Source organism: Oncorhynchus mykiss, chromosome 24, assembly GCF_013265735.2.
Source record: "Oncorhynchus mykiss isolate Arlee chromosome 24, USDA_OmykA_1.1, whole genome shotgun sequence".
Taxonomy (NCBI): Eukaryota; Metazoa; Chordata; class Actinopteri; order Salmoniformes; family Salmonidae; genus Oncorhynchus; species Oncorhynchus mykiss.
The window spans coordinates 24,501,304-24,515,189 of record NC_048588.1 but is presented as its reverse complement, the minus strand read 5'-3'; the positions used below and the strand labels follow the sequence as shown (position 1 = coordinate 24,515,189).

General features: G+C 45.1%; 1 protein-coding gene across 5 annotated transcripts; it reads left to right on the top strand.

The window, feature by feature from the left end:
* The first annotated feature begins 1,033 nt into the window (after positions 1-1,033).
* LOC110504051 (PHD finger protein 12) lies at positions 1,034-13,595 on the top strand. Of its 5 annotated transcripts, none has more exons than XM_036962025.1 (13): positions 1,034-1,976; positions 2,500-2,681; positions 8,197-8,269; positions 8,402-9,042; positions 9,240-9,372; positions 9,751-9,912; positions 10,121-10,267; positions 10,549-11,377; positions 11,508-11,741; positions 11,837-11,932; positions 12,030-12,112; positions 12,254-12,392; positions 12,628-13,595. In XM_036962025.1, exons 1-13 carry the CDS (start codon positions 1,911-1,913, stop codon positions 13,047-13,049), a joined length of 3,207 nt encoding a protein of 1,068 aa, XP_036817920.1. In that variant the 5' UTR covers positions 1,034-1,910; the 3' UTR covers positions 13,050-13,595. The 5 variants fall into 5 exon arrangements, with proteins under 5 accessions (XP_036817920.1, XP_021438537.2, XP_036817921.1 ...); XM_021582862.2 differs by having other exon boundaries at positions 1,040-1,976; positions 8,426-9,042; positions 12,628-13,390; XM_036962026.1 differs by having other exon boundaries at positions 1,042-1,976; positions 11,571-11,741.
* Positions 13,596-13,886: the final 291 nt, after the last annotated feature.

Here is a 13,886-nt window from a genome sequence, read left to right as displayed (position 1 = left end):
ATAATCCTGAGTTCCTGGAAGGCCCTGTAAAGGTGAAGGAGATTGAGGTGGGGATCATAATCCTGAGTTCCTGGAAGGCCCTGTACGGGTGAAGGAGATTGAGGTGGGGATCATGATCCTGAGTTCCTGGAAGGCCCTGTAAGGGTGAAGGAGATTGAGGTGGCAAAAGTGAGAGGTCAATCCAATCTCCGATGCGGAGGCAATTCAAATAATGAAGAAAACAAGTGATGCTGGTGAAGATATGGTAGCGGATGCACCACAGCCTGTAGTTAATATTTGCTTCCACAAGAAAGATACCCTGTGTTAATTTAAAAAGGTTGATTTCGTTGCATTCATTGCCACAGTTATAAACTGTATGGCACAAGTCTCAAATAAGTCTAATAAACTGGACATTATTGTGGCTGGCAGAAATTTGTTGGGGACATCTGAAGACTTGCAAGGGGTACTGGCACCTGAAGACCCGTCCTCACAGGTTCCCCTTGAGCCTGTGTAGGGATCAGATTTTTAACAGAAAGTTTTATTTATTTATTGGTAGTTTGTTCAGTTTTTTGGGAAACCTGTTTCCATCCTGCACATTAAATTGTGTGATCGCCAATATACCATAGAATAAGAAAACTCTGATATGATTGTCCATATAGATGGAGGGCGTAGCGAAGGCTACATTGAAATGAGGAGGGTAGTTTTGCTTGCAAGCTTCGTTGGTGGTCAGTCACAAATAGAGGGGAAGATAGCGCGTTAAAGTTGATCAATATAAGCAAACTGGTGTAGTTATCTAGCTGTTATTTGACAACTTAGCAGCTCCAACTAATTATTCAAGTTAGCTTGCCAGCTGTCTTTGAGGGCTTCTCAAGCGCATGACATTTTTATTAGTTTGTGTCGTCGTCTCTAGTTACCACAGCCACAAAGTCTTAATTATGGCTAAACCCGCCTATTTCTACAATTTATCTACCTAAAATCTGCAACTTTAACCACACTGCTAAACTGTTTCCTAACCTAAATTAAGACCAAAAGTACATTTTAGTTTTCATGAATTTTTACGAAATACCCCATTTTGACTTTATGGCTTTGGTAACTAGTGACAACTGTTTATGTGCTGCCGCGGCCATGTTTTTTTAACAATCTTGAAACGCGCATGCTCAAACGTAATTTCATTCGCAGTTGCGCCAACTCGGAGAGGATATTGCCGCTAGCAACATTGATGCATTTGATTTTTCATAACAAAAATACTATTATTGAGGAACCTGCACTCTTGGAAGAATAACAACAAAACGCATTTTGCAACCCTTGGTTGGAAATAACGCTTAATTTGCCATTTTACATGTTGTATATTCTGACTGTTGACAATGCAAAGTGGAAGCGAGCGGGTTTGCAGAATTTTCAAGCGTCTTCTCTTAGCTAGGAGCAGAAACAAGAACCATGGCTAGGCCTCACAGATACATTCACAGTTGTTCACCAACCTGACAACAAGACAGTTTAGAATGGGCTCAAAGTTAAGGTTTGTGAGAAACTCATAACATTCGTGATATACTTGCCATTAGTTAGCAAGCGAACATTGATGGCTGGCGTGGCAAACTAACGTTATAGTAGCTAGCTAAGTTACCGAGGGTACAAGACAGTTGTCTAAATAGGTACTTTGGCTATCAGTCTAGTGTGTGTCTTTATCTTATTCAGATACAGCAGCTAGCTAACGTAGCAATTCCTAGCTTGCGTACGAGGTCGCTACGTTCGGCTAGATAACGACTGGGTCCGTTATTCCCTCTACAATATTCAGTAATAAACCGAGAAAGACAATTTGGAGGAAACAAGTGTTGGGGGGGCTCGACAGAGCCACACTGGGCGTGGAACGAAACTAGCTAGGTTCCATAGCATAGGATTCTCTGCAAGAAGTCGTCGACTGCTTTGCTGGGTGAATGTGGGACAAAATGGAGACGCCAACGATTGTGTATGACTTGGATACCTCTGGGGGCTTAATGGAGGTGAGGCATGTCACTACAACGTTGCTAATTTCAGTTAAAATGCAACCTTTTAAGTTTTTTAACTATCTAACTAGCGAGCCAAATGGACATGGTTAGCTAGATAGCAGGATGGAAGCATATAACTATATTTTGAGGCTGTAATTTTGTTCTAACGCCGTTGGCTAGGATGAAGTTGAAGACAAAACACCTATCTTTGTGATGTGTAACTAGCCAGTTTATGGGAAACGTGCTATTACTCTAACTATAGCTTAACTACAGTCATATTTAAAACTATTTGTTGTCAGCTGCTTTGATCACTGCTGCATACGTTACAGTAAATACCCTAGTTTCCATCAGTAGGCGATTTATAGTTTACTGACCTAACTAGCTTTTATCAACAATTATGTTCCTGAGATTATACTGAATCATACACTTAACTTTATTTGTTTGATGTGCTAGCAACAAGGACAATAAACCTAAATGGGCAGTGAAGGTAGTTCAATTTGGCGATCCAGATTTCTCATACGTGTTCAACTTGTTACAGCAAATTCAAACACTGCTCGCACCCCCCAAGTCAGAGGATGGCGAAAAGAGGAATCGGAGGAGTGAAAGGGACGTTCGGAGAAAGAGCAGGGCCACCAACCACGACATCTGTGATAGTTGTCATGAGGGAGGGGACCTTCTGTGTTGTGACCATTGTCCTGCCGCCTTCCATCTACAATGTTGGTATGTGTGAAAATGATACTTGTATCCCACTAGCTTGGTAAGGATCGTGCATATTTTGCTGGATTCAGAATGACTGCCGGCTGTCCTGTTTAGATAATCCAGCTTCTTCCAGAACCTTGCCGCTGTGCAAAATACCACACTTGAGATGTTAAATTAAATGGGGGGTGGACTTGGTTAAAATTAACCGCTAAATGGTTGCAGCCAGCCTCTGCCTAAGTCTGCTTGGCTCCAGGCATCGTCTCTCACCAACTCTTAACTGAGAACGCTGGCTGAAAATGGAGTCGAGGCTGCTCTTCGAGCGTGGGCCTCTGTTTACAATATGGCGACCTAAGAAGAAAAACGTTTTATTCCAGCGCCATTTTACTGACGTTTCTCTTGACTTTTAGCAGGAATATAATTATGATATTAAAGCTGATTTACCGTGCTTATAACTCGATTTGAGATGAGCATATTATGTGCATTTTGGGGACATCCATTTAGACATTTGCACCACACAGTTGTGCAAGATCTGGATATGTGTCATGTTGGTTGGTAGCTACAGTTGATGTCATATGAGCCAATAGTGCAGGTTTTGGTTGTGAACTAGGCTACAGTACAAGGCTTTCCACATAGAGGACTGAGTATAATCTGTCTTTGCAAATAGAACATTTGCATATCCCCTTGGGTGGTCATTGACTGTAAAATTTGCCATTGCTGGTAACTTTAGCTGTGCGATTTTAATTTCAGTTCCATCATACAATCACATTGACAACTGCCAATGCAGTAGCTGTATATCTTCTAGATTGGAAACAACAGAAAGCATTCCAACAATTAATTATGATGTCAGGCTGTATAAACTGGGTAGTAGAATATATTTTATGAGCATCACAGCTAGGTGTTGTTCGTAGACCACCTAAAGCGAGACCAATTCAAGACCATGATTGTAATTGTGTGAAATCGCCATGATAAGGTAAACATGTTCTGTGTTCAGATTTCAAGAACATGTTCTTTAGACATTCAGAATGGTGAAAAGAAATGCATGCTTATGGCAAATAGAGAGCCACTCTACATATTACCAGTAACCCAAGTCTATAAAAGCTACAAATACAAAATATGTTACAATTTCCCTGGTCTCCCCTTACTAACAGTGAGCATGAAACTTTCAAACAATTTCCCATTTTTCGATTAATGTAAAGGACTCTAATATTACCAGTAAAGTAGGAGGCCCAGGTTTCAATAGGCCATAAGAAATTGTGTCAAGAAAGGAGTGTGGATATTTGTGCTGACTGAATGGGAGCTGTCTCTGGAAGAGTTTGTCTTCATTGCCCAAGACCGAGCAAAACATTTCCTGACACTGGTCTAGAGTACAACAACATTATTGTGCTTAATTTCCCTGTGTTGGTGATTTTAAAGATAAAGTAAAAACAGTTTTCAATATTGACTAACTCCTGTTTTTTGACAAGTGGGCATGCCAGGCAGTGTCACATTAATCCCACTAGATGGAGACAGGCATTTAGAAAAGAAGCCATTCTAACAGTAAACACTCAAGCATTAAAGTAAGGTTTGCATTAGGTATTAAAAGGTGTATTTTGATATGCTATGTTGTGGTATTTTGAAACATAGACCTGTTCCAGCACAGGTCAATTACATCATCACAATACAGTAGCCCCTGGATTGATCTCTATTTTGAACTGATATGGAGCCAAGACACTTCATTTGTACATTACCGCAATAAGAAACCATATTGTTGCTTTGATCACATCAGATGATATCCTCCTCACAATCTCCAAAACACAACAGCCATTTGTTTGGATGTCGTAAAGGACCATTCGCCGAATCTGAAGAGATATATAGCTGGCTAACAACCACCTCTTCCAAGTGGAAAAAAACAATGGACAGAAACCTGCTAGCTAGCTGGGATTGTCTATAAGGAATCTGCCTCCCCAAAAAAGCTTCTCCCTGTGGGTGTGACACCTACTCCCTTTGCCTGCTTCACTGCTGCTTGGATCCCACCTGGCAATCTGTTCAGTCTGCCCTGGCCTGTCGTCGCCTCCAGCACACACGCACTGTTGGGGCGAGTGACTCTGAACTTACAATGGCTAGCCCCAAGTCGTTAGATTATTTTATTGTGCTTTATGCTATTTGCCTCATGAGTCCTGGAGGCTTTGTTGACTATGAACTTGCTTGTTTACCCGACTGTGGGACAGACTGTTTGTTTCCACACTCGGGACTCTGACTCTCTATTGGTTACAAGGACTCTTGGCCTCCCATCCAATTATAACCACATCGCTCAGGCTTTGTATTCACATTGCCTGAGGAAATTACTGTACAATATGAACTTGTTGCCATCTAATGCACATTCAAATGTCATTAATCAACACTGCAGAGCTCACCCTGCCCTCTGCTGTGCCCTGATTGTATTACTGCTGATGATATCTAGAAATGTACATGTACACCCTGGCCCATCTACTGTTGCTAGAGCACAAGTCAGATTTGGGGCGATCTGCTTTACTGATTTAGCTTATTACCTAAAGTGAATCAATTGAAAGTGTGGGTTCACAGCTCCAATCCAGATGTTGGACATTACCGAGACGTGGTTAAGGAAGAGTTTTGAACACTGATGTTAACCTTTCTGGTTATAACCTTTTTCGTCAAGACAGATATTCCAACGGTGGTGGAGTGGCAATCTTTACCAAGGATCACCTTCAGTGCTCGGTCGTCTCCACCAAGTCTGTCCCCAAACAATTTGATTAATGCTTTAAAACCAGCTAAACTTTCAAATAGCTCTTTGTTAACTGTTGCTGGGTGTTCTCGTCCTCTATCAGCACCAGCCTGTACCCTAAATGCCCTAAGCTCTCTCCTGGCCCCTTACACTAAGTCTGCATTTGTATTGCTAGGTGACCTAAACTGGGACATGCTTAAACCACCTGACCAAATCCTAAAGCAATGGGACTCCCTAAATCTTTCTCAGATTATTACCAATCCCACAAGGTATGACTCCAAACATCCAGAAAATGTTACTCTCTACTTGATTTTGTCCTTACAAATAAACCTGATAGGTAACAGTCTGGTGTTTTCTGTAATGACCTTAGTGATCACTGTTTTACAGCCTGTGTTCGTAATGGCTGCTCAGTAAAACAACCTGTCCCGATTTTGTCATACACTTGCTAAAATACTTTAGTGAGTGAACCTTCCTTCATGACCTGGCCTCTAAGTTGGTATAAGATGCTTGGACTTTCTTTTTTGATATTTTCAGTGTTATTGTTAGGAAACACTCCCCCATAAAGAAAATGAGAATTTTGCATAGTTACTCCACCTCAAGAATTGCTTTTGGCGAAAGGCTCGGCACACACATACTCAGGCTGACTGGCTCTCGTTCAGGCAAATGAGAAATGAGAAAAAAGTGCACTCAGGCTATCCGGAAGGCCAAAGTTAGTTACTTTAAGAAGCAGTTCTCTCTCTGTGGGTCTAACCCTAAGACGTTTTGGAAAAAGACCTGGAGAACAAACCCTCCTCCTCACAGCTGCCCTTATTAATGTTGATGTGGTTGTTACTGACAAGAAGCACATGGCCGAGCTCTTTATTCTCCACTTCATTAAGTCAGGATTCCTATTTGACTCAGCCATGCCTCCTTGCCTGCCCAACATTCCTGCTCCTCCCCTCTCTTCCCCCTGCCCGGCTACAACATTTCTCCTTGCAGGCAGTCACTGAATCCGAGGTGCTAAAGGAGCTCCTTAAACTTGACCCCAAAAAAACATGGGGTCAGATGGCTTAGACCCTTTCTTCTTTAAGGTTGCTTCCCCAATCATCGCCAAGCCGATCTCTGACCTTTTTAACCTGTTTCTCCTCTCTGGGCAGATTCCCATTGCTTGGAAGGCAGCCACAGTGTGTCCTTTATTTAAAGGTGGAGATCAAGCTGACCCTAACTGTTATAGTCCAATTTCTATATTGTCCTATTTATTAAAAGTGTTGGAATAGCTTGTCAATAATCAACTGACTGGCTTTCTTGATGTCTAGTATTATCTCTGGTATGCAATCTGGTTTCCACTCAGGTTATGGATTTGTTACTGCAACCTTTAAGGTCCTCAATGATGTCACCATTGCCCTTGATTCATGCTGCTATTTTTATTGACTTGGCCAAAGCTTTTGATACGGTAGACCATTCCATTCTTGTGGGCCATCTAAGGGTTGTTGGTGTTTCTGAGGGGTCTTTGGCATGGTTTGCTAACTACCTCTCTCAAAGAGTGCCGTGTATAAAGTCAGAAAATCAGCTGTCTCAGCCACTGCCTGTCACCAAGGGAGTACCCCAATGCCTGATCCTAGGCCCCACGCTCTTCTTAATATACATCAACAACATAGCTCAGGCAGTAGAAAGCTCTCTCATCCATTTATATGCAGATGATGCAGTCTTATACTCAGCTGGCCCCTCCCTGGATTTTGTGTTAAATGCTCTACCACAAAGCTTTCTTTGTCCAACAAGTGTTTTCTGCCCTTAACCCTGTTCTGAACACCTCCAAAACAAAGGTTGTGTGGTTTGGTAAGAAGACTACCCCTCTCGCCGCTGGTGTGATTACTACCTTTTTGAGGGTTTAGAACTTGAGGTAGTCACCTCATACAAGTACTTGGGAGTATGGCTAGATGGTATACTCAACTTGGTTTCCTCTAATGTAATTGCTGCTCTTTTACCGACGCTGCCAAATGAACCCTGAGTCAGATGACCATCCTTCCCATGCTAGATTACGAAGATGAAATTTATAGATCGGCAGGTAAGGGTGATCTCGAGTGGCTAGATGTTCTTTACCATTCGGTCATCAGAATTGCCACCAATGCTCCTTATAGGACACATCCCTGCACTCTATACTCCTCTGTAAACTGGTCATCTCTGTATACCCGTCACAAGACCCACTGGTTGATGCTTATTTATAAAACCCTCTTAGGCCTCACTCACCCCTGAGATATCATCTGCAGCCCTCATTCTCCACATACAAAACCCGTTCTGCGCACATCCCTTGGTAGCTCATCTTTTCAGTTCACTGCAGCTAGCGACTGGAACGATCTGCAACAGACTCAATCATGGACACCGACACCTGTGGCTGCTTTGCGTGATGTATTGTTGTCCCTACCTTTCCCCAATAATGTTTGCACCATGTTTTGTGCTGCTGCCATGTTGTGCTGCTACTATGCTATGTTTTAGGTCTCTCTTTATGTAGTGGTGTCTCTTGTCGTGATGTGTGGTTTGTCCTATATTAAAATTGTATTTTTAATCCCAGCCCCTGTCCTTGCAGCAGGCATTATGCTTTTTGGTAGGTTGTCATTGTAAATTAGAATTTGTTCTACATTGACTTGCTTAGTTAAATAAAAAAAAACACTCCCCTATACCCTGATTTATAGCCTATGCCTCAAAATTGAATAGATGCTTTGTTTGGCATTAGTCCGTATAAAGTTTACATAGCAATTGATCCACGTTGGACCTATGAATAAAATGACAAGCAGAAAAGTCATTTTTTTTATGGCTATTTTTTTGTGGTTCCTACAGTAACCCACCATTGAGTGAAGAAATGCTGCCTCCTGGTGACTGGATGTGTCATCGCTGCAACGTACGGAGAAAGGTGAGGTTTCAACAATAAATGATACAACAGAGATGTTATTATGCTTCAAATGGTAACACCCATTTTCAATGTATCAATACGAGTCAAAGTATTGCAACAACCCTAGTGGTGGTGAATACTGTCTGATCCTAGCTGGTCTCTCACTGTCATCCCCAGAAGCGGGAGCAGAAGGCTGGGCCGACAAATGGCCTGCTGGAGAGGGAGAGGCCCCTCTCCAAGCGCTCCTCCCCCCCCGCAGCTGAACTGGAGCAGGGCACCACCACCATTACTACCACTACGTTGCGCCTGGACAGGCTGCCCCCCGGGGTCGGAGCAGCTGGACCCGGGCTGCGGGTGGCTGCCGTACATCTGGAGCGTCTGGAGCACCTTGAGCGGCGGGCCAGCAGCCGACCGGGCACGCCAACATCCAACACCTCCTCCACGGACACGGCCACCCCCTCGGAGGAGCAGAACGAGGCTGACGAGATGGCCAAGGCAGAGGAGGTGGTGGTGGAGGCCCAGTGCTTGGAACCTGAGCAAGCCACCGCCACCCATACCCCCACACCACGGCTCCTCAAGAGGCCCTTTCAGCTGCTCATTGCCGCTGCAATGGAGAGGAACCCCTCGCAGTTCCAGCTGCCCAACGAGCTCACTTGCACCACAGCACTGCCAGGCAGCACTAAACGGAGGAGGAAAGAGGAGCTGATCATGAAGACTTTCAGGAGACCACCGCATGAGATGGACCCCAACGGCCTCGTTCCTCTGCCAGTCAGGGTTTGCTTCTCCTGCACCAGGTATGATTAGTCAATCAAACCCGCAACATCATCGTTAGTTATATTAACACAGATTATTCAAATACAATCTGTATTCAGGGAATCCAAATAGACTCCTTATATTTTCTGAGTTTGTGTATGTCTGCATGCATTAGTTGGTTGGTTGACTTTGCTAATCCAAGCTTACGCTCTTCTCTGTGCTCCTTTCTATCCTATAGGAACTGCAGAATGGCCCCCCTGGTTCAGTGTGACTATTGCCCCCTGCTCTTCCACATGGACTGCCTGGACCCCCCACTCACTGCCATGCCCACAGGCAGGTGGATGTGCCCCAACCATATGGAGCACTTGGTGGTAAGTGATGTAGCCAACCCCCCGGTGTCATCTGGTGGCCAAGCATCCTCGTGCTTGGAATTGGGGTTAAGTATTTTGGCAGGCTTAAAAACAATACGGATATGGTGATTTTTAGATAGGAATGGCTCTGTTTTCGCTGTACAGGGAAAAGGGTTTGTAGTTGTGTTTGGGTGATATCAAGCATCACCAATATGCAATAATATTGTGATATCTCTCAACCCTAGTATGTAGAAGTTATTCTGTTACTGACGTGACCTGTTCTCCAGCTGAGCTTTAGGGTCTATAGACGTGTTACAAGTGCATAGTGTCTGGCTACTGGTTGATTCAGGAGTAGACGTCGCTCTTTTTCCTGACATGGCCTCCTGTCCTTTTCTCCAGCTGAACCGGCGGAGCCTGTCCCTTACCAGCCGTTGCAAGCTCTTAGACCAGTTCCAGGACAGAATATCCCAGCATGCAGTCAAGGTGGACTTCCTGCGATGGGTCCACCGACAGAACCCGCCTGTCCGCAGCGGTGTCCACCACAAGACGAAGGCGCTCAAGGTTGCTTACGCCCACTGAGTCTGTAAAAGCCATATAATGTTATGAAATCCGTTTTTGCTTTTCAGTTTGAAATACTGTAATGGTGATGAAGACAGATGTATTGATTTGTCAACGAATCTACATTAAGAGTGAATGTGAAGAAACACAATGGGACATCACTGCTCCTGTAAATAATGTTGTGTGTGTGGGTGTTTGTTTGCCCCTCCAGGTACCCGATGCTATTAAGTCCCAGTACAAGAACCCCCCGGCCATGTTGGCTCCTGCAGCGGTGCGTAACGGGGAGCTGATCTGTAATGGCATCCCAAACCAGGACTGCTCCCCTCAGCATTTTACCAGCCAGGCGGAGCAACAGGAGGTAGGCATGACAGACACACAGCACAAACTCACCCACTAGTATCTGTCTACTACACTGAGATTCAGTGGTTCCTTTTGGGCTGTGCCTGAGACGCCACTAAAGCTCTTGATAAAAAAATCACTGGACACTGGCCCAGCTAGAAGACATGGGTCCAGACATGCTAGGAATGACCTGCCAATTATTGAATGTGTAATAACTGTAAATTGATGTTTATTTGGAGAGTTGATGGATGGGTGAAGGTGCTTATTTTCACTGAAATGTTTTTTTTATTCGTTGTTCAGTGGCTTAGAGACGTCATGGCGCTCCAGTGCAGCATCATGCGACATTTATCTGGCAAGCAGAAGTCCTCGTCAGACTGGGACTCTGAACAGACAGACATTAAGCCCTGTGTGGCTTTAGAGAACAGCAGCACTCTGCCCCTTGCAGAAAGGACAGCTTCTGCCCTGCCTGCCCCCTGCTCTAAGCCCTGCAATACATCTGATGGCCCCCAGGGAGCCCCTGTATTGAAGGAACTCTCGCAGGGCCAGGAGAGCTGCTGCTGCACGGTGAGGCCCTGTCTGAAGTGCAGGAAACACAACGGACCCCTGACGGAACAGCCTGTGCAAGCCAATGGGCCATTAGCGTGTGACGCTGCCTCAGGTGCCTGCAGACAGACAGAGCTCCAGCTGCACATACTCAACCCCCTAGCCTCACTCCCAATCTCTGCTCTGGGGCTGCCCAATCACCTGAGAAGAGGGGTTGTGGTTAAAACGGAGAGGGGCAGCCCCTTGGAGTCTTGCACCCAGAAAGGTTGTTCCCCTTCGACGTGTGCAGCTACAGGGCAGGATGTCAAGAGTCAGGCCTACGGGACTCCTCCAGGCAAGGCAGGGGCCACCCCTCTGAGCTGCTTCAGTGAGCTGAAGCTCGGCCCCAGCCCCAAACTGGGTGTCCATGTCTTTACCCCACCCAGAGCCGTTAAAGACTCCAGCACAGCAAGACAGCCCACCACCACACCTCCCTGTCTCTCCTTAGGGCCAGATCTAAAGGGCAGCTCCGTGTTCCCCAGCTCCCTCTCCACCTCCATAGCAGACCTGTCTGGTGGCATGAAGGCCATGATGGAAGGGGATGGGGGTATGTAGATACCTCAACACCATTCTACCTGAACCACTGTTTAGAATTAGGCCTAGGTGATGAGCACCTCTTGCTGTCTAGTTTAAAAACATAACTTTTTTGTTGTTGAATAAAGTATAAAACTTTACAGATGGCTGTGATACAGGATTGCTTCAAGCGAAGTCTATGATGACGTTGAAACATGTTCGTACAGAGATGGAGCTGAGTAACCTGGATGAGGAGTTGGTCAAACTCCTGGCCTGGCAGAGGATACAGCAGCTGTTTCCCCCCAAAGCGCCCCCAACCTCCCAAGGCAGCGGTCTAACCGCTCCTCCCACCATCAGCGTCGCCCTCAAACCTCAGTCTCCCGCACCACGCACAGAGGGTAAGACCCCGCCCCACTGCTGGCAGTGTCATTTTAGGGTCATAAGAATTTTACACAATAAAATGTAATTCCTCCAAAATCTGTCCCGATCACAGAAGAACCGAAGGTGCAGGCGAGAGCAACATTCTATCCACTCATGGGGAAGGGAGGAGCCATCAATATGTCTTATAGGACCCTGTACATAGGAGCTGGTAAGGACTGCCCATGCTGTATTATGAAATACTGTGATCTTTACTCAACATGGAACAAAGTCTCATCAGTCTTTCTCTCTCTGACAACCCACTGTAGGTGCTGACATGGATGTGTGCCTTACAAACTATGGTCATTGTAATTATGTATCTGGAAAACACGCCTGCATCTTTTACGACGGGGTAGGTTGTCTTGCCTGTTTGAAACACTGATAGCTTGTCGAACAAAAACTATTTTACCCCTTGCTGAGCAGTGAGCAATATTTGAAATAAAAGTAGCACTACAGACAACATGACCGATGGTTATCTTGTACCTGTTTGTAGAACACCAAGCACTACGAGCTGCTCAACTACAGTGAGCATGGGACCACGGTGGACAACGTACTCTACTCCTGTGACTTCTCTGAGAAGGCCTCCCCCAGCCCGGTTAGTGGCCTGGTGTCTAAAGTGCAGGGCATTGTCCGTAAGTACACACACACACCTCAGTATATGAACACACCTCAGCATATACACACATACACACACACACACACACACACACACTTATCAATTTTGCTAAGTTTGAAACCCCCTATCTCTCCTGTGTGCAACATGTGGTTGGTTGTTTTGCCCCATCACCTTAAACCTGTAGACATAGGGTTTGGCCAGCATTGTGTGTCTGTAGGACACTAGTGAGTGACGGTGCCCTCTTTCTTCAGGCCATTGTAAGATGAGAGAGCAGGAGGAGGGGGCTGAGGCAGGGCCCGGCCCCAGGACTGGCCTGATGCCATCAGGAGGAGTGATGAGTTGCCAGCCCCAGGGAGGACCCAGGCTCTCCTGCAACTGTAAGGCCAGCAGTTCCAGCCTGATTGGTGGCAGCGGGGCTGGCTGGGAGGGCACAGCGCTGCTCCACCACGGCAGCTACATCAAACTGGGCTGCATGCAGTTTGTCTTCAGCATTGTTGAGTTCACCAGCAAGCAGCCCAAAGAAGAGGGAACCACTGGCATCGCCAATACCACCCCTGCCAGTACCACCCCCAGCCAAGAGGAGGCAGACAAACAGACTATCAAGCTCCACCAAGTGCACCTTGGTTCCATAGCCCAAACTCTCTCTTTTTCACCTCTTTGCAGTCAAACCTAAGGGAACCCTACAGAGCTGGTTGTCACGCAGGGAAAATAGATATTTTGTTTATACTTTCACGTTAAATTCAATCTCAAATCTGTTATTTAGATGTCAATTCCTCTCGAAGATCATTGGACTTAAAATATTTCACTCATTTTTGCCAGTGTAGTTATGTAACATTTCCTTATTTTTCAGCCAGCTCATGTAGCCCAAACATTTCATTTTATGATCTTGAAATTGTAGTACTCACATTTTTGTTGGTGTGGCTACGTTAGCACCACAGGTAGCTAGTTATACATTCATGCTCCCTAACATGCTTATACACACATTTGTATGTACAGTGTATTAATGTCAATATGTTTGGTGCTTTTCAATTGGATATCCTGTACATAAACCATTGTGGTTGTTTTTTTAAGCGTACAGTACCTCCCATTGACCTGTGTGCTCCATGCTGAAATCCATGGTGTAAATAGTGTCAACGTTTCAGCTCTCGCTTTAACACTCGTTCTTTGTCGGTTTCTGCCTGTCTGGAAAATACAGATTTTTTAAGAACAAACTTAAAAATGTCTCCTCGTGCTGCATTCTTGATAACTTTGAGACATGGGGTCAACAGTCTAAAATGCTTTTTTCAGTAATAAATCTTGAGTGAAATTTCCAGTAGGTGGTGGTCATGTACAGCTAGCTCTGGCAAAGAGGAGTTGCAATTGACTCGTGCAATTGACTAGTGGATTTGGTTATTTCACCCATACCCGGTGTATAAATCGAGCACACAGCCATGCAATCTTCATAGATTAACATTGGCAGTAGAGTGGCCTTACTGAAGAGCTCAGTTAGTCAAATTTCTGCCCTGCTAGA